General features: G+C 41.8%; 1 protein-coding gene and 1 long non-coding RNA gene across 6 annotated transcripts in view; one reads left to right on the plus strand and one right to left on the minus strand.

Moving 5' to 3' along the window:
* The window catches only part of tmtc1 (transmembrane O-mannosyltransferase targeting cadherins 1), a 90,461-nt gene extending 76,028 nt beyond the window's left edge, over nt 1–14,433 (plus strand). For 4 of the 5 annotated variants that reach the window (XM_034578699.1, XM_034578701.1, XM_034578702.1 and 1 more), the window contains 3 exons: nt 4–126; nt 12,377–12,454; nt 13,691–14,433. In XM_034578699.1, the coding sequence (XP_034434590.1) occupies nt 4–126; nt 12,377–12,454; nt 13,691–13,816 (327 nt within the window). In that variant the 3' untranslated portion in view covers nt 13,817–14,433. Of the gene's footprint in view, nt 1–3; nt 127–10,871; nt 11,668–12,376; nt 12,455–13,690 lie in introns of those variants that run through there. The other variant, XM_034578700.1, reaches the window with a different exon arrangement.
* LOC117757500 lies at nt 10,730–18,259 on the minus strand. Its single transcript, XR_004613133.1, has 3 exons — nt 18,187–18,259; nt 11,412–11,414; nt 10,730–10,781 (listed from the first exon to the last, which is right to left on the minus strand). It is a non-coding gene; the product is annotated as an uncharacterized LOC117757500 (long non-coding RNA).
* Nucleotides 18,260–23,960: the final 5,701 nt, after the last annotated feature.

Below are 23,960 nucleotides of genomic sequence, written 5' to 3' on the forward strand. Positions count from 1 at the left end.
CAGGCCCTGGATGCTCTGGATAGGGCCCTGCAGCAGAATCCCAGTGATCTGACAGTAAGAGCAGAGCTGTATTTCTCCAAAGGAAACCAGCTCAGAGAGATGAACCAGCTGGACCGGGCCTTTGAGGTATTACGCTATCTTCCACACTCTCTTTTACTTTTCTTCCCTTACCCACTGCCCTTTTCCCCACTATGTCTCCTATTCTTGCTCCAAGCAAGTCAATATTTTCTATAGTCTGTGGCTACAGATCAGGACTCTAGCTCCCTGGTTGATGTATTCTGCAAAGAAAACATTAATGTTCGCAAACATGGCCAGGAGCAAATGAAATGCCTTAAAAGAAAAAGAACTTGACATATTTTCCACAAAGCCTTTATTGTATTCCTTATTGAACTGTCAGTGATTTGAAACATGAAATTATAAACTACTGTCACATTGTGTTTAATAAAAAGCCATAAACACACAATAAAAGTGGGAGCTAATTTATTTTAAAACTGGTGTTTATTCCTGTCATTTCAGTGTAAAACTATTCACAGGTTGTCAGTTAGTCTGACCAAATTGGTTGAGTTAACAGTTAATTCTGCTCTCTGACCTAACAAACTTGACTTGATGTTGGCAAAATGGTGCTGCAGATGGCTGCTACGTTGTGTTAGTGTGCACTGTTTTTTCTTGTTAGTCTATAGAGCTCAGGAACATCAGAGGAACAACTCCACTGGACTTATTTCTCACTTTTCTTACCTCATCTGTAGATTTCCTGGACATTCTGGTTAAATATGTACTTGCCTTTGTCCATGCAATGAAACGCCAGAGAAGAGGGAAACGTGCCGATGTGTATCTCTGCTGGCACAGACTTTGCCCACTGTTACCAGGAATACTTTTTCCCCCTCATGTGTACACTGTACAACAAGCTGAAAGAACTTCAGTTGATGGTGGGAAAAAACTACTTTTCTTCATATTCTGCTTCATACTTCACTGTATGGATCAATACTGAACTCTGCACTTCAGTTGGCAGACTTCCAACTCTTAAGAGCAGAGCAGAATTTTGTAAGGTCTTGACCAAACTATGTAAAGTGTGCCTATAACGCCATCCCCTGTGACTCCATTCTCAATGAGCTGCCGCCCACCAGCTCCACCTTCCCCAGCTCAGTAGCTCTCCCTAAGGGTGCACAACATTTCCCACCTCCCTCTCTACCAAAGTGTCATCTTTCACCATCCTGGAGCCAGATTTTGTCTCTCCATCCATCCTGAAGCACTGTGTTGTTCAGCTGTCTCCAGTGTTCACCTACATCTTTGGAGATATGTCATGTTTCAGCCTGCTTCAGACCTCCACCATCATCTCTGTCCCATAAAAACAAAGCACAATGGGACTTATTGACTACAATGCTGTTGTCATGACATCTGTAGTTATGACTACCTTTGAGCACCTTGTTCTGTTACACCTCAGATCCGTCCTAGACTTACACCTGGACCACCTGCCGTTCGCCTACAGACCTGATATGTCTGTAGACAATGTTTTAAACATTGTTCTCCAATTATGCCAGGATACGGTTTGTGGACTTCAACCAGGAATACTTTTTCCCCCTCATGAGTACACTGTACAACACACTTCAACAGTGTGTGCCTGACTCCACTTGCAGGTGGATCACAGACTTTTAGGAATGTAAAACTGTGGAAACATGACTCTGGTTGCTGGACCATCAGCACCTGCTCCCCCAAAGGCTGAGTTCTTTCTCCCTGTGGTGGAAATTTGTGAGAAGTGAAATAATGTTAGACTGGTGAAACAAAGTTGTCTTTGTAAGTTTTATTTTAAGTAACATTAAGAGTTGCAGAGAAAAACTTAATTGTCTTCCTTATTAGAAGTGGAGCCGCCACCGGCAGATCGCTGATGTAGTTTGTGGTTCAGCTGGTCCGTAACAGAGCAATTGTGTTCAGTCATCTGTCCATTGCTTCAAAGGCGCACAGCAAACACAGGAACCACACCATTAATAGTATTTGCATGGCAAACGATAATAAAAAAAATACACACTATACAATGTAGAGTTAACCATAAAGCATGCATAAACAATGTGGCATTCTTAGAATCTACCATAAATCACACTTCCTACAAGTGACATTTTGCATTATATGACATACGCGGATGGATTGCAGCATTTAAAGCCTGCCAAACAAGTTAGCTTGTGAATGTGACAGAGATACAGAAACAGCAGCAACCTCTTCTGTCCAATAAATACAGTATTTCTACTGCAACTGACTTTCTGTTGCAAACTTCCACCTATTTCACATCTGGCCCTGCTGACATGTGCACCGTGCAGTGCAATCAATCAGATGTCATGAAACTTTCTGCCTTTGTACTGTGAGCACACACAAATGAGAAAATGGTGCACTGTCATTGAGACCGAAGAAATGACCACTAATGAATGTAGAGTAATGCATCTGGACTATATTTAAGAAACTATCTGGCCACAGGCATTTTAGAAATGTTTAAACCATCTGGGTGTGATGTCAAAACTATGGAAAAATGCACATATGGTCCGTGCCCATCAGATTGACTGGGCAGTGATAGGACAATATGAATGAGGGTTTTATAGTTAAATTAAGTGTGCATGATAGTGGTATGGTGTAGGGCTCCATAATTGGAACACCTCCTGCATCCACAGTTGCACACGTTCTACCACACATTTTGGGTGGTTTTGGCAAAGCAGATGATTTTAGGACAGACAATGTCCCACCTGAATCTATCAAAAAATGTGACCTGATGTCCTGATACTGTCATTGTTAATTCTGGTTATTTCTCATAGCCTACTTCACTATTGTCATACATTGCAAATGTGCGATTTTCAGTTTTGTGAGCATTAGTCTTAGCTTCAATGTGATTTATATATAATATGCATTATATTGTCGTACGTAGTCTGAGGCTGTGACTCACCCAGCGATTTGTTGCGTGTGTGCTCTGCAGGCTGGTCCGTGGCTGACGTCTGTTCCCCTGCCTCCAACTCTCAGTCTGATGAGTCGTTCTGCTTTGAGCTCGTGGACTGTCTTTGTGCCAATGTCCACGTTGGCCACACAGATGGCAGACATCAAGGTCATAGGGCCTGCACTGACAACTCGGAACTCTGCAGCCAAGTCCTTTCCCTCAGCCTCTGCCATGTCCTCTCCCTCTCTTTTCCATGGTACATGGTTAACTGGGCGCAGTCAAGCTTTTTCTGTAGCATGTTTTTCTTGTTTTGATCTCGCTGGTACAGCTGATCTTCTGCAGGGATGCTCTCTTCCATGTTATCCAATTTTCCCAGGTAATGTTCCTTGAGATTGCAGTTCATAGGCCTCCAGTGGGGATGCTCCCATTGGACGGTATTCTTGTGACAAACGGTTCCAGCTACGCCCTCTACTGGGTTGGACACATGAACCAAAGCTTCCACAATATCTTGTTCAGACCATGGCCTGAAGAATAGGATAGGGCCGTCAGTCCCAGGCACTTCCAGCATCAGGAACAGCTGAACCTCACTCTTGCTTCGCTAACATATTTATTGCTTCATGTTTCCCCTTTAGTCTCTCTAATCAGCGTAGAGTCACCTGTTCCGCTTCGTCAATGTCTGTCAACAGTGCTGAAGCTGAGGGCGTGTCGATCGTGGTGCTGGAGCATAGCGAGGAGGAGGGACGGAGTCCAAGTCGGGATCCAGCTGGAATGGATTTCTTGATTTATTTTTTCGAATAAAACAGGGTACATTGTGTTAGCTGGTGGTTTACAATTCTGTCTCAAGCTTCTCTTTTCTCTATTCTCTGCTTCTTGTCTGCACATACCATGTTACTGTGGCTCCATCCTTTTCTTGAAGAGCCCACTAAAACTAAAAAGTCAAAGCATGTAGTTGACGCATACTCCAAAACAAACTTTGTTAGGTACTTTGTTTGAAAATCTTTACTGAAACTTTCTTCTTATAGTACAAAGTAAACAGACAAATACATTCAGTAATCTACTAAAGAATTGTAGATTAGACTATGAGTACAGTTGAAGATTAGGGTGTTCTTTAGCTTTAACAAACAAAACTAAAGAAGCACAGTTAGCCCATTAACCATTCGACCAATCAAAAGCCAGGGCTGTCTGCAGTCCCAATTTGTCCAAGTCAAGCCCCAAGCTGCAAATTTGCATATCTATTATCAATATAACAAATTTGAGTAATTGTAACAATAACAAGAATAACCAAAACCCTTTTATGTTCTTTCTTCAGGTTGTAAAGATACACAAAAAATATCATTACTAAACAAATAAGTGTCTTTATCCTATCCTATCCTATCCTATCCTTTTACTTTGACGCTACCTCTGTCAAGAGGCATATCTTGGTAATGTGTCTTTCTATCGTGCTTGTCTTTGTCTGGACATGGACACTCTGGACAGCTCCTTTCGAGTCTGGCTTCATCTAGACAAATCTTCCTATTACCCAGGAGTTTTGTGGAGCAGAGGATTCCACAATAAGGACAACATCTCCAAGGATAAAGTCCCTCCTTGTTGTGCTCTAGGAGTGTAATATCCACCTAACTCCTCTTTCCAGCATATATTCTTGAATCCTGGACTGGTTCAAGTCATTTTGTGATTCCTACAGCTCTCTCTCTCTGCACAGACAAAGTTTGTGCCATTATCTGAACAAAAAACTGGCACTTGACCTCTTATACTTAGAAAGCAGCACAGTGCATTAATGCATGAGCTGGTGCTGAGTGAGTATGCTACCTCTAAAGAACACCATATCTCTTCACACTGCCCTCCTACTCTCAACACTCCATCTTGTATGGATCCAACTTAAAAATACGACTGCTTTTCTTCACAGGACGTTTTTCTTCTTGCAGGGCTTTTTCTCCTTTGCATATTTTTGTTTCTGACAAAGGGAAACTAATCCCAATTCCGCTTTGGAAAGGTCTTCAGTGGTAAGCACTTGTGGTGTAAAGCTCTGTTTGTACTTGAGCATCCTTTGCTGAAGTAAAAACTGAGCCTTTGATGGGTTGTTTTCACATTGATTTATTGTTTCTTGAGACTCTGATGGCCTAAACTAAGCCATTGCTTTCTTGAGTTTGTACCAGCTTGAGGAGTGATTCACAAACTGAGTCATTGCATCTGGTTTCTTATCGCTCTGTATAAGGAATATTATGGCTGACCTTTTGACCTACGAGTCTTCTTCTATAGAGAGAATGGGCTAGTCTGGGCGGTCTGGCCATTCACACTCAGGATTTAATAGGAATTCCAGTCCCTGTATCCAGTTTTCATTCTTTGACACACTTTCAGCGCATGTCCCTCTTGAAGCCTGGTCTGCAGAGTTCACATACCTCCACTGAGAAGGCTTTGTAGCTTTTTGAATGAGGTAGACTCTGTTAGCCACAAAGGTTTAATATCAAGCAGCATCATTTTCAATATACTTCTGTCCAAAGGATTGATTGATCCAGCCTTAGCTGTAGTTTGAACCGAAGAATATTGTCCATTTTCAGTTCTATCACAGCTACTGTCAATTCCATCTTGGGGACAGTGACTTGCTTGAGGGGTGCCACTCTCGATTTTCCCATCAGGAATGAAGTTTGTTTTTGGTCCTTTTCCTTGGCCAACATGATGTAAGATACTGTACAATAACCCTCAGTTCTGGCATCAGAGAAGTGGTGAAGTGGTCCTGACTTAATGACACCAAATCCTGCAGGTTTGATACATCTGTTGACACTGAACGATGACAGCATTTGCAGGGCTGCCAACCACTTTTCCCATCTCTTTGCTTGTTCTTCTGACACCTCTCCATCCCATGCCTTTTTGTCTTTGCTCTCTTAAAAGGAGCTTGGTGGGAAGGATGAAAGGCGCCAGGAAACCTTGAGTGTTGTAGGCTGAACTTATTGTTGACAAGATTCCTTTTCTTGTACAAGGCTTCTCTTGCACTTCAATTTTGAGCTTAAAGGTGTCAGACTGTGTGCACCACTGGACACCTAAAGCCCTCTGCACAGGAGCCGATCTTTTTCAAGGTCGAGGTCTTTAACCTCTGAAGCCCTCTCTACTTCTGGAATCGACATTATCAATGCTTTTGAGTTGCTTGTCCATTTAGTCAAGCAAAATCCTACACTGTCACCTACACTACATATGTCCTCAAGTCCTTAGCGAGAATAAAAGCATGTTGGTCTGATGACACTGAGCAACATAAAAGTTATTTAAGGCAATCTCAACTGCTTCAGTGGTGGTTCTCTCCATTCTGTATTCAGCTGTCCTTTTTAGGGCGTATGAGGCGCCGATGGGAGGAAGTTGCTCCGAACAAGTGTACACACATCCTGTCTTCTACTGGCTCAGACTTCAGATTGAGAGGCCGAGAGAGTATACCACTGAGGTGAATGAACAATTTGGCGATGAGTGGATAGATGTCCGGGGTTCTTGTAGAGCTGGTGATTTGATGATTGAGACCAGGTGTGGAAATAGTGCCAGGTGCCAGGAGTGGAGATAGCTCCCACGACACACACACACATTCACACACACACAGGGAAGGAGGAGACAAGGAGGGGAACACAGAAAACAGGGAAACACTAATGTAACGGCATAAGTTGTGACAGAAAACCACTCTAATTTCTTATTTTTAGGATGGTATATGGAATTCCATGATGGGGAATGCCTATGTGGAAGCCAGGTTTCTTGTGAAACTTCCTTTGTATGCTTGTAAGACATTGTTCAGCCAGATGTCTGTTGTCATGCATTTTTACGTCTTTGTCTTTAAGTGGCAGTCCTATGCAGTAATGACCATTTACTATCTGAATAGAGTCGAGGAACTAACGATCTTCCTGGGACATCTCAGCCTTATCATCATAACTTCTTTCTGGGAAGTCTGCATTTACAGTTGAGTCAACAGGTTTTCCACATTAGACACTGAAATGCGATCGACTGAGTGATTCACCATTTCTTGGTTAGCTGAAGTGGATGTGATTCTTCTGAGTGGACCGTTAATGAACCACCTGAAAGGTGTCTTGTGAAACTGGAATAAATACCATTTATAGTGAGATAAATCCCAGAATTCAGGCTTACTTGTCGTCCCTAAAGTCTCTAAAAGTAGAGTAGGAGCCAGAGCTTTCAGCTATCAAGCTCCTCTCCTGTGGAATCATCTCCCACTTTCAGTTCGGGAGGCAGACACCATCTGTACGTTTAAGAGTAGGCTTAAAACCTTCCTTTACGATAAAGCTTATAGTTAGAGCCGGCCCAGGCTTGTCTTAGACCTCAATGCAAGGACAGGATGAGAACCTGACACACTCAGCACACAGGGAGACAAACACCTACCAGAAGGTAGAAACACCCCCTCTCCAATATGCCCCCCCAGACAAAACTACGACAAAGTAACAAACAAACATGGGTCACAGCTCTTACAGCTCTGTTGTTCACTGGGCCTGTATATAGTCAACAGTAGGTTTCGAGTGGACTTACTACGGTAGGTACACTTACAGCTCATCTCTGGGTAACAGTACAATAGATTACTTCATCACTGACCTCAGACTGGTGTCTCTCAGAGCATTCACTGTTGGCAAACTAACACCCCTGTCAGACCACAGCAAAACCAGAAAACCAGAATATACATCTTCACTATGGTGAAACATTAAAACAGTATAAAAATATAGTGAGGAAAAAAAAGAACCATGTTAGAAACCAGCTACATGCCTTTGAGGAATCCATAAAAAATAACAACTTCTGGAAAAGTGGAACACTCTAAACAAACAAAAACATGAGGACCTACCCATCCAAAATGGAGATGTATGGGTAAACCACTTCTCCAATCTCTTTGGCCCAATAGAAAAGAATGAACAGCAAAAACACATTCAAGATAAACTACAAAGTTTAGAATCAACCATAAAAGACTATCAGAACCCCCTAGACCCCCCAATTACATTGAAAGAACTACAGGGCAAAATAAAATCACTCAAAACCAAGAAGGCCAGGGGTGTTGACGGCATCCTTAATCAAATGATACAAATTCACAGACCTCGAATTCCAATTGGCTATACTAAAACCTTTTAACATCGTTCTTGGCTCTGGGATTTGGAACCAAGGACTGATAATGCCACTCCACAAAAGTGAAGACAAATTTGACCCCAATAACTACTGTGGGATCTGTAGTAATAGCAACCTTGGGGAAATCCTTTGTGGGATTATAAGAGATCCAGCCTCTACCCCACAAATACAAATTCTTTTTAGATACTATTGCTCTAGAACAAACAAAAACCTATACCTACCTCGGCCTAAACATCAGTACAACAGGTAACTTTAACAAAGCTGTGAACGACCTGAGAGACAAGGCAAGAAGAGCTTTTTACACCATCAAAAAGAACATCAAGTTGGACATCCCAATTCTAATCTGGCTTAAAATATTGGACTCTGTGATAGAACCAATTTCCCTTTATGGCTGCAAGGTCTGGGGTCCACTCACCAACCAAGATTTTACAAAATGGGACAAACACCAAATTGAGATTCTGCATGCAGAATTCTGCAAATCCATTCTCCGAGTCCAGCGGAAAACTCCAAATAATGCATGCAGAGCAGAATTAGGACAATACCCACTCATTATAAGAATACAAAAGAGAGCATCTAAATTATTTAATCACCAAAAAGAAAGTGACCCTGACACACTCCATCAAAAAGTCCTCACCAATAGAGAGACCCAAGAGAAGCCCCCTCAGCCAGCTGGTCCTGGGAATCTGTTCACAAACACAAACAGAGCCCCCAGACTAAACCAAATTATAAGAAAAGAAAAAGAGAACTATTTGACACATTGGAAAGAATCAACCAAAAACCACAACAAACTGGAATGTTATTTGCTCCTAAACAGAGGATACTCAGTGGCAGATTACCTGACCACGTCTACAGTACAGACTCAGTGACCACAGCCTGGCCCGTGGAGAGAGGCCGCCACAGGCAGACCTGGCTCCCCAGAGAAGAAAGACTGTGCACCCACTGCACACAGCAGGAGGTGGAAACCAAGCTGCACTTTTACAATACAGCAATGTATTGCAGTAGCAAGATTTGAGAGCTATTGTGACCAAAAAAGGGCGTCCAATGGAAAACAACCACCATGAAGACTGTCAATCACCTGTGTATTCTTGCACTGACCATTTGCACTGTGCTGATATCTGTACATAGACACACTCGCTGTACATACATACAGAACAAATAATTTTAAATACATTCATTTAAAAAATAAAAAATAAAATAAAAAAAGTTGTACTGTTTGTATAGCTCTCACTTACTTGTATTTATTTTTTTAACTGCAAATCCACCTTTTTCTATTTTATTTTAAGGGATCGTTTAGGGCTAATGGTACAGAGTTGAGACCAGGAGGCAGAGTTGCAGTCTTACAAGCTCAAAGTCGAAAGTCCGATGAGATAGTTCAGGGGTCAGGAAGTTAAGGATCCATAACCATCACCACAGTGCCCAGCTAAAGAGGGGATGTGTCTGACTGCCACTTGGACTTGGTTTGTAGTATACAGGCAGTAATCTTATCTGGTTGAACATTCCCTTGATGTCACTGCTGACAGCAATGGATTGTTCCCTGAACCGTAACAGGACACCCAGGTTCAGGTTCCAGGCCCAATAGGAGAAGGAGCAGTTACACACAACTTGATTTTTCCCATTCTGTGTCACTATATGGTGGAGAATGAACCACTACTCCTTAGAGAATACACAAGCTGACAAGAACCTAAAATATCCGAGTCACAAGGAAGAAAGAACGAAACAAAAAACGTACTTTCCTCTGGACGCACACACAGGAAAACAACTGGTCGACCAACTGCAGGCTACAGCAGAGTATCACCTCAAACTATCATTGAACTGAAACAATGTAAAACACTGACACTGTGTTGCTTTCATGAATGTGTAACTTCACTCAGCTAGTTTTGTAGCAGCGCCCCTAGTGACCAGGTCCCCAAAAATGTGTGCTTCAGAACCACTAGAATACATACCTCTGTCAAGGTCCCCATTTAAGTCTACTAGAATCCAGATTTTTATTTGGATCCGCACCAAATTGCACACACTCATACATCGAGTCCATTAAATAAGCCTGATTTTATTCAGTAAGATCAATGCATCACTCACAAGGAAATAGATGAAAGTGTGAAAATGTTTTGCAATGTAAAAAAAAAAAGGGATAGCAAAAATTCTGTAGCTCATGTCCCATCCTTTCCAAGAGTCTTGTGGAAATCCAATCAATAGTTTTTGCATAATCCTGACATTCAAACAAACCAAAGAAATGACAAAAACACGAGTCAGAGAAAGGCACAAAAGCGGTATCTGCATTCGTAGGCTCCCCAGAGACCCAATTAAAAGTTCAAAAGCATTGAAAAGGGACAATTTCACAAAATGTCTCCTTTATGATATGATGAGGCTTGATCATTAAAGGCTTTGTAGGTAAGGGGCAGGATTTGGAATTCTATTCTGAATTTCACATCAAGCCAATATAAAGAGGCTAATGTGGGAGTAACATAGGGCAAAACTTGATTAGTAATAGTTGTATGGGAGTCTTTTTCTATTTTCTTACAATGCTTACAGCTCACGCTGCAGCATTTTAGATTGGTGGTAGACTTTTCACAGACTTATTGATACACCTACGTAAGTGTGTACAATGTGGCGCAGGAGGCAGAGAGGGTCGTCCACTAACCAAAAGGTCAGTGGTGCAATCCTCCAAATCGATTCCAAAATAGGTCTTGGGCTTTGCCACTGAAAGCTTTGTATGATAATATGTGATAATAAAAAGTGCTGCATATAGTGCTGTATGAATGTATGTGTGAATGGGTGATTGCAACTTGTAAAGCACATTGATAGATATAACCATTTACATAATTTATGATAAATAATACAATTATATAATAAGTTTAAAATTTTCATTTTGTAGCACAGGTGGAGGCTGTTCTGGAGACTTTATTTTATAAGAGTCAAAGGACATGTCCTGGTTGTTATGGACGTTTTCTGGAAGCTGGTGAAAGGAGAACTCAGGCAGAAGCTGATGTCTTATGTAGAGGAGTTTAATGTTGACTTGATGCATCAAAGAGACCAGAAGCTGGAAGAATATAAAAACACTGACAGAGTAACATAAGCAATTGTCACCCCATGTCTGAATATGTCTCATACAGCATCCTCATGTTACACGTAGGTGTTGGCATCCTATTGGATAGTTAAGCCTAAAGCATGCATTCCTAATCATGTTGTGTCCTTATGTCTTGCCATTTCATTAGATGTTATTTAGCTGACGCTTTTATCCAAATTACAATTAGGCCATTTTTTGGGGGCATGGGCTGGGATTTGAGCCACTGACCTTCTGCTTGGAGGACAACTGCTCTTCCCCATTACAATTAGACAATTTTTTGGGGCATGGGCTGGGATTTGAGCCACTGACCTTCTGGTTGGAGGACAACTGCTCTACCCCATCAGCCACAGCCTGCTAGCTTGCCAGCTTGCCACTGGTGTAATACGCAAAAGAGTTGGAGTTTGGTGCCTCTTTGTCTGGGGCTGAATTGGATTTGAAAGTCCCTGAGCTCAGACACTACAATGTACTGCTAGTTGGCCCTTTATCTATAACCTGACCATGGGTACTGCTTGAAGAGAAGGGAGGATATGTGGAATAAGACCAAATTCTATTCTATTCTCCTAATGGTCAACAGATGTAATGTGCGAGGATGGTCAAAGCTTCCTCAACTGGAGGCCAAGGTAATGTCACCCAATTGTCAATTTATTTCTGCAATGTTCTCGCCCTGACAATCTGACAAATGATTTCCATGTAATAATAATTTCACTTCTTTGCACTCTCTCTGACAACCGTCTTTTCACTCTGCCTTTGAATCGGATAGTTTGGAACAAGTGTCAACACTGTAAACAGCACATTGTACGAGCTAAATTTGATCGAGCATTGTCTAAGGCTTATTTACTGAAAGTCTGCATCACAAACTCTGAAAGCTGTGGGTGTTAATTTGGTAGAACGTGTCACTACTGACTTGAATCATAGAAAGTGAAGGATCCACAAGTTATGGAGCTTTAAATCCATAAACTGGAGAAATAATGGTGTACATTGCAAGCTTACATCTAAATCAAAAATACAAACAAGTAAGTATTACATATTTATTTGGGCTGCTGTGGCTCAGGATGTCCAGCTGGTTGTCTACTAACTTTTAAGTAACTGGTTCAATCTCCCGCTCCTCCAGTCTTCCAATGGTCACTTAATCAACACACCAATTCGTCCCTAATGCCAAGATTTAGTATAACTTTGTTGAGAAGCTATCTTTAGCTGTATCTCAATACTGTTACATTATATATGGAGTTGCTATAACAAAATGGTATCACTGTCATCAGTAAGTCTTTAGATTTAATTTCAGTGACAACTTCTTTTGTTTTTTCTCCCATTAGAGCTACAAACTAGCGGTTGAACTCAAACCTGACCGGTCCCAGGCCTGGATGAATATGGGAGGGATTCAACACATTAAGGTAGTGCTTAGCTACCCACTAAGAAATAACTATTTATGTAAACAGTTGTTTTTTGTAGAATGAATGTAATTCTTATAGGCCTATATCTGTTTTTGTTCAGACCGAAACACACACAGAGAGGAAGATTATGACAGTTTTATCATGGGGTGTAAAAGTGTGATACCACTTTCCCTTCAGATTTCTGCACCCTGTGTAGATAGATTTTATAAAGCAATTTTTTTAAATATGTAAAAAAAAAAAGTTCAATATAGCCCAGGACATAAATGAAACCAATCAAATACATTTTGTGAAAAACAAGCAGACACTGGAAAATCTGAAGGTCCTTTACCTCACTGACCTTATGATAACAAACTTCATAATATATAGAACCCCTTGATTGACATTTGAGACCCTAAAACCCAAAATCGTATTATTTGTCACTTCTAATTGTCATTAAAATGTCTTTTAAAAGAGTATTATGTCCATTGTTAGGCACGCAGGGTTTCCTATACATTCATATTGCATTGGCATTTGATCCGCTCTTGAGTTTATGAGAAACATATTTAAACACAAGAAAGTCCAACATTTTGCACGCATGCCGTCCATCTGCCACACGAGACACGAGGCGCACAGGGATTCATGTGACTGGAACGATTTTGATACATGAGATCATTGATTAATAACTAAATAAATGTGATCGCCTAGAGCGACAGAGACGAGCGGACACACACAGGCTGCCGGCAGGAGGGAGGTTCTTCTGACGCAACGCAGTGTTTTAACTTCATTGTTGCAGAAGAAGCGACACCCGATTATCCATCAACACATAAATATGAAAGGGAGGGGGCACACAGACAGAAGCTGCTTTCAGACATGCACTGAACTCTTTTGCACACAATCTCATTATATAAAAGAAAACTTGAAAAACACTTAAAAATAATACAGATTCACTTTAAATAAAAATGGGAGTGTCCGGGGCGCAGAGAGCTGCGTACTGTGGAATATCTGCAACAGCCAATTAAAGAGCAGCCTCAGGTCCTGCGGTTGCCAAAAGTTTAAGGACTTACATTCACTCTTATTTGGCTGGCGCCCCACACCAGGAAGTGTATGTATTTAGACAATTTGAAAAAAATTCTAATGAATGCTCACAGGCGCTTACTGTCTACCAGGTGCATTGTACAAGTAAACTATTATTATCTAATTAAATTATGCATTAACATGATTAAACAGGCTTTTTCTTCTCTGTGTTTGCACATGCAGGGAGATTATGCAGCAGCCAGGATGTACTACCAGCGAGCCCTGCTTTTGAACCCTGGTTCCAAACTTCTGAAGGAAAACTTGGCCAAGCTGGACCGGCTAGAAAGGAAACTGACAGTCGAGGCATAGACCACCACAGTCTGAAAGATGCTGCATCATCATGGGTATAGATCAAGGGAGGAAGACACTGCCCACACTTCTGGAGCCAGTCTGGACAAAATAGACTTGGATTTGGATGGACTTGTTAAGACTGTAGGGTGTTTGGTGTGTTGGAGTAAGGAGATGGGTCATGCGACAGTCCAGAAACCTTTTGCTTCATGTGTTTCACGAAGGGAATGAAATTCATTCTTCACCTGTCTTCATTCTTCACCTGCCTCAGCCACCTTCATCTCAGGTGGCTGAGGCAGTTCCTAATCCTCCTGAGAGGGGTAGAGAGAGAGTGAAACTCCAAATTATACAAAGATATAACTGTTGAAAGCCAAGTAAATGGACCATAAAGTTTGGATCTTTGTTTTGCAAATGAAGGGAATGGTTGACACAAGATTAATTTGTGTCTGTTTGAACTTGCAGACCTGGTATTAGCCTAGGGCCACATGCACCAATATCTTCTTTAGAATTTTCTTTAATTTGTTCTTAAGAAGTTTCCGTAGAAAACTCGATTCATGATGCAATCTTAAACTGCAGAATTGTTTGCACCTGAATTCTTATATTGATGAATGACATGTCATGTAAGTTCCTAATTAGCATAAGATGGTGGCCACTTGTGACTGCATCTCTCACGACAGATGTTAATATCAGGTATTCCATGTTCATTTGACTTCCATTATTCAGAACTCTGTACAACCTGATGTAACAAGGCTTCTTCAAGTATAATAAGTGTGTCTGGGTGAGATTTGTGGATTCATGCAGACCAAAACCTTTGAAGCTTGCCATCATGCTATATGTGGGAATACAATTGGAATACTAAAATAATAAATGAGTAAATATAATGGTTGGAAATATAAAGATAAATAAAGAGAATAAGTAAATGTGAGATATGAAGACAAATTGGCAATTATAAAATAATAATTATAAGCATTTTCTCATTTATTTCTGTATATATATTATACGTTATAAAAAAAATTGTATTGTATATAGAGGTACTTGCTATTTTTTAAAGAATTTAAAACAATAAAAGTGAATTGTGTTAACCCTGTACTGCTCAATACACTCACAATACACAGTGCGGCGTCTTGAGTGCGGCGTCTTGAGGTAAGGTCAAACCTGACATCTATTTTTACCCCCAGTGTGACCAATCCTGATTTTCAGCCTGGGCTGTTGGTCACTAGGTTAAAGCATTGGGTTAAAAATGGCATCGTTAGGCTGAAGGACTTGTATGCGATGATATGATAATGACATTTAAACATATGATAGGAAAATTTGGCAACCCCAGACAAGATTTTTTTCACTATCTGCAGATGGGCCACTATATATTACACTGCAACAAAGAAAAGAAAGACGTTGTCCGTGTTTGTTCCTGCAACTCAATTAAAAAATGGCGGCAACTCTGTCAAAGATGACATACTGCCAAGAGGACCAATCACAGCTCTTGCGGTCTGCATCGTCTTTTACACATAGTTATATTTTTGGGGAGGTCCGTCGAAGCTATGCCGCAGCCTATGAATAGACGCAGAAAAATGAGCTTTAGCCCTTGGGTCGAGTCCTTATCTGTGGAGATATAATGGAGGTATTCCATCAAAGTGGCTTAATTGAAAAGGTCCAGTTTGAATTAGATTAAATTAAGGCTTAAGCTGTTCCACTAACACAATTCAGCCGGGTCTAATCAAGGCTGATTCTAGCCAGGTTCTAATAAGCCTTGTGTTGGCCATTTGCATGCAGCCCAGAATAATTGAATTTAGAGAAGAGGATATAAGTCCACGAAAGACACAAAAACCTGTGTGGTGTGTTTTTATGCAGCAGAGCAACAAATAATCATAGGGCTCTATGAAGAATTTAAATTCATATTTACCAAGAAAGGAGACATGTCATTCTTAGATTCTTAGCACTGATCTTGCAAAGTGAGCTAAATTTCAGTATTAGTATAAGAATCTGCAGATCTTTCTCCACAACAACACATGTTTTCATTGTATGTTTTAATAAACAAATTTTCAAATCCACAAGACTGTGGATATTAAGCTAGATAATTTAAGATATGTTGGAAATGATGGTGTAGGGAACTGACATCACTACAATACATTTATCACTTTTGTCACTTCATTGTCCTTGGGACTTAGTGGCAATGGCGATGTGTTGTTTGGCAACTTTTTTCATTGTTTTTCTGCTACTTTCCACACTCTTTGCTACGACGACCCATGCACAGAGGAGTGAGAGCATTGTTTACTCACGCAACCAGCTGATTGCGCTTAGTAAACCTGTGTTGCTGAGAGACCTTAAATTCCGAAGGAGCTACAGAGGAGACGCCAAGGATGCAGAGCAGGAACTAAGCGAAGACTGAAGAGGAGGAAACATAAACCTTCAGTTCTAGAGGGAATACCATGAGTGCAGCTTGTTGTGTTTCATCCAGACATGGCTGCGCGGAGTTACCCGGCTTCACGACTGTTCGGGCGGACAGGGACGTTATACAGATTGGTAAGAAGAAGGAAGGAGGGATTGCACTATATGTGAGTGAAAGATGGTGTAATCCTGGACATATTAAATCAGAAGTAGAGTCTCTGTCAACCGGACATTGAACTGCTAGCAGTGGGAATGGGCCCGTATTATTTGCCGAGGGAGTTTACGTCCGTCATCGCTCTTTAAATGTCTCCATCAGCTGATGGGACTGTAGCTACCGACACCATTCACTCCACTGTGGCAAGGCTTCAAGCGCAACATCTCAATGCTTTAATAGCCATCACTGGTGACTTCAATCATGTCACACTGGACAAAACTTTACCTTTATTTCATCAGTATGTTAACTACCCAGCAAGAGACAGTAAAACACTTGACCTTCTGTATGCAAATGCTCTGGATGCATACAGTACCACTGCCCTCCCCAACTCGGCAGATCAGACCACAACCTGGTATTGCTGACACCCAAGTATGTCCCTCTTGTCCAGCAGCAGCCTGCATCCCAAAGGACTGTGAGGAAGTGGACTCAGGAGGCCACTGAGGCACTGCAGGACTGCTTCGAGTCCACTGACGGGGATGTGCTCTGTGAGCCTCATGGGGAGGACATCAACAGCATATCGGACTGCATCACGGAATACATTAAATTCTGAGAACAAACTACCTTGCCGGCACGGAATGTAAGCTGCTTTCCCAACAACAAGCACTGGGAAAGCTTGTCAGTTCTTTCGGCTCAGAAGAACTGAGCTGAAAGTTCTTCTCAACAAGAAGAAGAAACCCTTCAGGTCTAGAGACAGATAATAACTGAGAATCATACAACTTGAACTGAGGGGGAAGCTTAGGGAGTGAAAAGACTCCTACAGGAGGAAGCTGGAGCCCAGACTCCAGCAGAACAATGTGAGGTATGTGTGGACTGGAATGAGGGAAATAACTGGGTTCAAGGCGAGAGACAGACAGCCAGGAGGTAGCATGGAGAGGGCAAATGAGCTAAATTTGTTCTTCAACAGGTTCAGTACACAGCCCTCATCTGTCCCCCCCACCACACTCCCAGACTTCCACACACCCTCACTGCCCCCAATGCTTCTGCCCTCCCCCACTCTACCCCCCCTGGTGTGCTCCTTAGACATAACCCCCCCAACTTCAAAGTGCTGCTCCTCCATTGAAGGGATTAACACCTTCCACCTCCCCACCTGTCTGTGACCACTGGCCAGGTAAGGAGACAGCTGGAGAAGTTTTATCAACGCAAGGCCCCAGGACTGCCTGGTTCCAGTCCCCAAGAAGAAGACTCCATCTGGTGTCAATGACTATCGACCAGTTGCCCTCACATCTCATGTGATGAAGGTACTGGAGAGGCTGGTCCTGGCCCACCTCAGACCACAGGTGAAATCATCGCTGGACCCTCTACAGTTCGCCTACCAGCCTCATCTGCTAGTGGATGATGCAATTATCTACCTGCTGCAGCGAGCCCACATGGAGTACTACAGGAGCTCCGCAGGGGACTGTACTGTCGCCCTTCCTCTTCACTCTGTACACCTCTGACTTTCAGTACAACTCAGTCATGCCACTTTTATTTTGAAAATCCAGCCTCCTTCAGGCTTCCTGGTAAGGTCTTATTACCATCCAGGACTTTTATTTTGAATATCCAGCCTCCTTCAGGCTTTCTGGTAAGGTCTTATTACCATCCAGGGCTTTTATTTTGAAAATCCAGCCTCTATTCAGGCTTTCTGGTAAGGTTTTATTACCATTCAGGGCTTTTATTTTTGGAAAATCCAGCCTCTATTCAGGCTTCCTGGTAAGGTGTTATTACCATTTGGGGGGGTTTTACTTTGAAAATCCAGCCTCCTTTTGGGTTTCCTGGTAACTTGGGGTTGTGTGTGAATGCGTGAATGGCAAACTGTAATGTAAAGCGCTTTTAGTGGTCATCAACACTAGAAAAGCACTATATAAATACTAACCATTTCCATTTACTCATTTCTTAGCTTCTCAGCATTGGCTCCCCTCAAAATTCAGAATAGAATTCAAGATCCTGTTCTTCACATACAAAGCCCTTAACAATCAAGCCCTTTCATATGTCAAAGAGCTCATAACACTTTATTGTCCCAATAGATCACTTCGTCCCAAAATTCCAGGCTCTCATATGGTTACAAGAGGAACTAGTTTTAGCGGAGCTTTTCCATACTGCTGCTCCCCGCATCTTAGCCCTCCCCATGAGTATCATTTATACAATTTTAGCTCTATCTGAAGCATATGTTAACGGCTAAATTGTCAAAACTCAAGAGCACTGCAGAAGGATGGCACTCTATTCTCCTAACTTGCTGTTGAATCGCTCTGGAATGGGGACATATGGTTCAAGGGGCAGAGTGACTCATGCAGGAACTGCGGCTGGTGAGACGGTGGTTGAGGGAGCTACCACAGCGTTGGAGCCAAGCTGGGTTTTGAACTCTGCCATGCTTATGGTGAGTCCGTTCAGAGCTTAATTTACCTCTCTGATGGCTCATTCATGTTCACCAAGCATAGCTCCGCAACTCCATAACAGCTAGTTACCAAAAAAACAGTATATCAGCAGATGATAAACAGGGGGGAATAAGATACAAAAATGGAGGGAGGGAGGACCATGGTTCCTATACTGCTTCAGGTGATTCGTGAGAATCAGCTCCAGGTGTGCCAGGAACCTGCAGAGGAGAAGACAGGCCCATTCCCAGACCTGCCAGGCCAATCACACACCGCCTCATTCACTACAGATATGCCACACCAGTCAAAGATCATTCAGACTTACATTCACACACACACAGAGGAGGAAGGAGCAGCCTGGGTGCAGACCATAACACAGAGGTTGTGGCACCTTGTCAAGCCCTATGAGTCAAATTATGATTTGTGAACATGGAATATACAAATACAATTTGATTGATTGAACTGATTTAAGGAAACATAACCTAAAGTCTAAAATGACGTTGTGATCAGTTCAGAGGTTACAAAAAGGAAACAGAACCCAGTATTCCTCGATCCCTGAATAGCAGTGTCTTTATGACCTTCTTTAATGATAAAATTCTAACTATTACAAATAAAATCAACCATCTCCTGCCCTCAGTTGGTATTAATACACCATCAAGAACAGAAATCTCAGGAACAGCTGAGAATCCTACCATATATTTAGACAGCTTCTCTCTGATCACCCTTGATCAGCTGACCAAAATAATCTCATCTTCTAAACCCACAACTTGTATCTTAGATCCCATTCCTACAAATTCTGCCCCTAATTGATAGTACGTTACTGAACACAATCAATCTTTCATTATCATCAGGATATGTACCACCGTCCTTTAAACTAGCTGTAATCAAACCCCTTCTCAAAAAAACCACCCTGGACCCGAAGGTTTTATCCAACTACAGACCAATATCCAACCTCCCCTTCCTGTCTAAAGTCCTTGAAAAGGTTGTAGCCAATCAGCTGTGTGAGTTTATTTTATTCTCATTATATATGCTTCCATTATATATGCTTCCACTAGGAAACATTATTAGGACACACTCGGTAAATTTCCACTGCTATGCGGATGACACCCAGTTATACTTGTCAATAAAACCTGAACAATGTAATCAATTAACTAAACTCCAAGCATGTGTCAAGGACATAAAAACCTGGATGACCCGCAATTTTCTCTTATTAAACTCAGATAAAACAGAGGTTCTAATACTTGGCCCTAAACACCTTAGAGATACATTATCTAACGATATAGCTGTGCTAGACGACATTGCCCTTGCTGCCAATGAAACAGTCAGGAACTTGGGAGTGATCTTCGATCACGATTTGTCCTTTAATTCTCATTTAAAACTAATTTCTAGGACCGCCTTCTTTCACTTGCGTAATATCTTAAAAATCAGACATGTCCTTTCTCAAAAAGATGCAGAAAAACTAGTCCACGCCTTTGTTACATCCAGACTTGATTATTGTAATTCCTTATTATCAGGCTCCAGCAGTAAGTCGTTAAAGACTCTGCAGCTTGTCCAAAATGCCGCAGCACGTGTCCTGACAAGAACCAAGAAAAGAGACCACATTTCTCCTGTATTAGCCTCACTACACTGGCTTCCGGTTAAATCTAGAATAGAATTTAAAATTCTCCTCCTCACCTTCAAGGCCCTTAATAATATGGCACCATTATACCTCAAAGAGCTGATAGTACCTTATCAACCCACTAGAGCACTGCGCTCCCAGAATTCAGGCTTACTTGTCGTCCCTAAAGTCTCTAAAAGTAGAGTAGGAGCCAGAGCTTTCAGCTATCAAGCTCCTCTCCTGTGGAATCATCTCCCACTTTCAGTTCGGGAGGCAGACACCATCTGTATGTTTAAGAGTCGGCTTAAAACCTTCCTTTACGATAAAGCTTATAGTTAGAGCTGGTCCAGGTTTGTCTTGGACCTGCTCTTAGTTATGCTGCTATAGGTCTAGAAGGTCGGGGGACACATGACACACGGAGCTTCTCTTCCCAGCTTCTCCTTCCTCTTCTCAATCCTGATCACATCAAAGAAATGAATATCTCATCAATACATGTTACTGACTTGACTTCTTCCCGGAGTCCCTTTGCCTTATCGTCCGCAGATCCAGGACCGCGGCTGCGGCCACATTGTGGAAAATGACCTGTGGATCGGGTATCAGAGATCGTCATCGTTGATCCTGTATGGCGGATCTTGTATCGTGTTGGCATCTGATAATGGTGGTGGACCACGATTGAGGTGGCAGCTGATGGTGGATCCTGATGGCGGCAGTGGACAATGACTGTGGACTATAGTGGCATCCGATCTTGATGGTGGATCATGATCGTGGTGGCTGCTGACCATGGACTATGATTACAACAAGACTGCTTGATATATAATATTTCTCCAAAGATACTTGACCATTACTAATAATCCATCAATTCATTGACCTTCCATTATGCTACAAATTGTTTATTCTAATCAACGCTGTAAATACCCTTATCTTTCTGATGTTCTCCATTACACGTGGAATCTATTGCACTTCTGTCCGTCCTGGGAGAGGGATCCCTCACATGTGGCTCTCTCTGAGGTTTCTACCTTCTTTTTACCCTGTTAAATGTTTTTATTTGGTAGTTTTTCCTTACTCTTGTTGAGGGTTAAGGACAGAGGATGTCACACCTTGTTAAAGCCCTATGAGACAAATTGTGATTTGTGAATATGGGCTATACAAATACAATTTGATTGATTGATTGATAAAACAGTGCGTGGGATTCATACTAAAAGTGTACATGCGCACAAAATCCAGAAATGGCGTACATAAAAGAAAATTCTGAATTATAACACCTTGTGCATGCACACCTGAAGGCAATGTTCACTTCATAAATCACAGTCCAGATTTACACTGCACTGCACACAAACACAAAGGGAAAGATTCAGGATTTGAAAAAAGATGGTTTAGAGAAAGTTGTGAAGAAAGTTGTGTGAAAGAGAATTTAACGCTAAGTTGCATGTTCTGGAATGAACATAGATGTGCTGTTTCTGTAATTTTACTCCAACCAGAAAATAAGTCACCCTCTCAGTTCCTTCACAGATGTTCAGAGGATGCTTTCCTTTTTTGACGTTCCTGGTTCACACTCACATGTCTTGCTGTCAAAACACAAAAATGATGAATGGCAAGACTTGGGGCCGTGGATACAAAAATGTGTCAATGCTGACGTTTGGGAAAAGATATCAGATCCTGTGGTTCAGTAGAATCTATTTTTGAAAGTGTTTAGAAAATGATTTACATCTGTTGTTCACACTTTCGGGCTGTTTAACTGGTACCAGACACACATACAGATGCCCAATATGCATATGTATATTTACATTATACAAACAACATTTCAAGGGCTCAAGGTAATCATGATGTGGGTTTAATTTAAAACAATCACAACCTGATGATTTGCGATTCATCTAAGATTTGTAAGTTGTCAACGCCGCAGTACAACAACGCGCTCCGTCTGTTCCAAATCCTTAAACAATTCTTTAGCAAGTTCTGAAGGATAGTAAATTGTTCTCTGTTGATCTGGCAAATGCATTTTCAGCGTTCGAATTGATAAAGACAGCCAATACTGGTTTGCATTTGAGTTCAACAGAGACAGTTATACATTCACACGCCTGTGTCAGGGCTATTGTGAATCACTGACCATTTACAACCAGGCACTAAAAGAAAGCTTAAGATCATTAGAGATAACACCAGGAAGTGCACTTTTACGATATGTTGACAATGTAATGATTTGTGCTCCAACTGAAGAATATTGTGAAAAGGATTCTGTGGCTCATTTAAAACATTTAGCTGCAGAAGGCCACAAAGCAAGCCTGGAAAAAATTGCAGTTTGTAAATGAACAAGTTTCATTTTTAGGGCATGTGATCACAGCAGAGGGCAAATCCCTCCCCCCTAAGAGAGTAACGGCAATTTTAAAATATTCCTAAACTGTTACAAAGAAACAATTGGCTAAATTTTATAAGGAAACTGGATTGTCATGGACTAAATCTTTCTCGCTTGTTCTCATACAGATGAGAATGAAAATTAGACCAAAATATGGATTGAGCCCATTTAAGATTCTGTTCGGACGTCCAGCAAACAAGGGCATTGGACCTGTTAAAAGGCAATTGCCCTGAATAACTCTCTGTGATGAAGAATGTGATGATGTTGTACTGGCTGTTTATTCGGCTCTTATCAGTCTTTACTCCCTTCTGCGACGCATACCTGTGTCCACAACAATGGCAGTTTGCTTTGCACTACAGTGCTGATGATGATGCATTTTGAATCCTTGTGAATTTGCATCCCTGTCTAAAGACTTTATGACCTGAGCTGTTTTACGCCGGGTTCACACAGGACGCGGAAGCGCAGCGCCACGGCGCGCCGCGCCAAGGAAAGCCAGGCGCCTCCTTTACGCCCCCCTGTTACTCAATTGTGCCGTTCACATAGGCTGCGATGCGCCGCGCAGCGCCAAGGGCGCCTCGCGCCCTGCACCGATGGTTTCGGCGTCGAGTCTATTTTTTCCGCTTGCCTCGAGCGTATAGCGCCAGGAAACACACTGAAAAATGATTTTAAACGATATAAATGACATATTTGATATGTATATATTATCAAATATGCATCCCATATTCCCCTTCTGTTGTCCTGGTTTTACTTTTCCCAATTTTCCCAATCACATAATTAAATGTCCCCCTCTGCCCATCCACTACAAGCACACAAGCAGTCAGACAGAGAGAGAAAGAGAGGGGTGCGGGGGGGGGGGGCTATGAAGACCATCATCATTCACCCCCGAACCCCGACATTCAACGGGTACAACAACAAGCGGAGAAAGCAGAATCGCGGGCAAGATGCTTGTATTTGAGTGTCCTGCATCTTCACTCTGAGATCCTTGTGACTCTCTGTGTTGATCCTTTCTGCAGAAAGCCCCTATTAAAATACACGTAGATAACTTTGGTGTTTCCAGCCTCTTGTATTTCCAGATTTCCATCACAGCTGTTTAATGGAATCTGAACGTAATTTACTGTAAGTTGTTTTATATATTTTTAAATTACAAGGTTCGTGTGGAACAGATATGTCGCGCGAGCACAACTAAAGCGGTTGATTTTAATGTCAATGATGAAGTGGATCAATAATCTGGCTTCAGTTCACCACCTCACATCTGCATCGGCACTTTCCCGTCT

The sequence above is a fragment of the Hippoglossus hippoglossus genome, chromosome 23 (genome assembly GCF_009819705.1).
Source record: "Hippoglossus hippoglossus isolate fHipHip1 chromosome 23, fHipHip1.pri, whole genome shotgun sequence".
NCBI classification, from domain to species: Eukaryota; Metazoa; Chordata; class Actinopteri; order Pleuronectiformes; family Pleuronectidae; genus Hippoglossus; species Hippoglossus hippoglossus.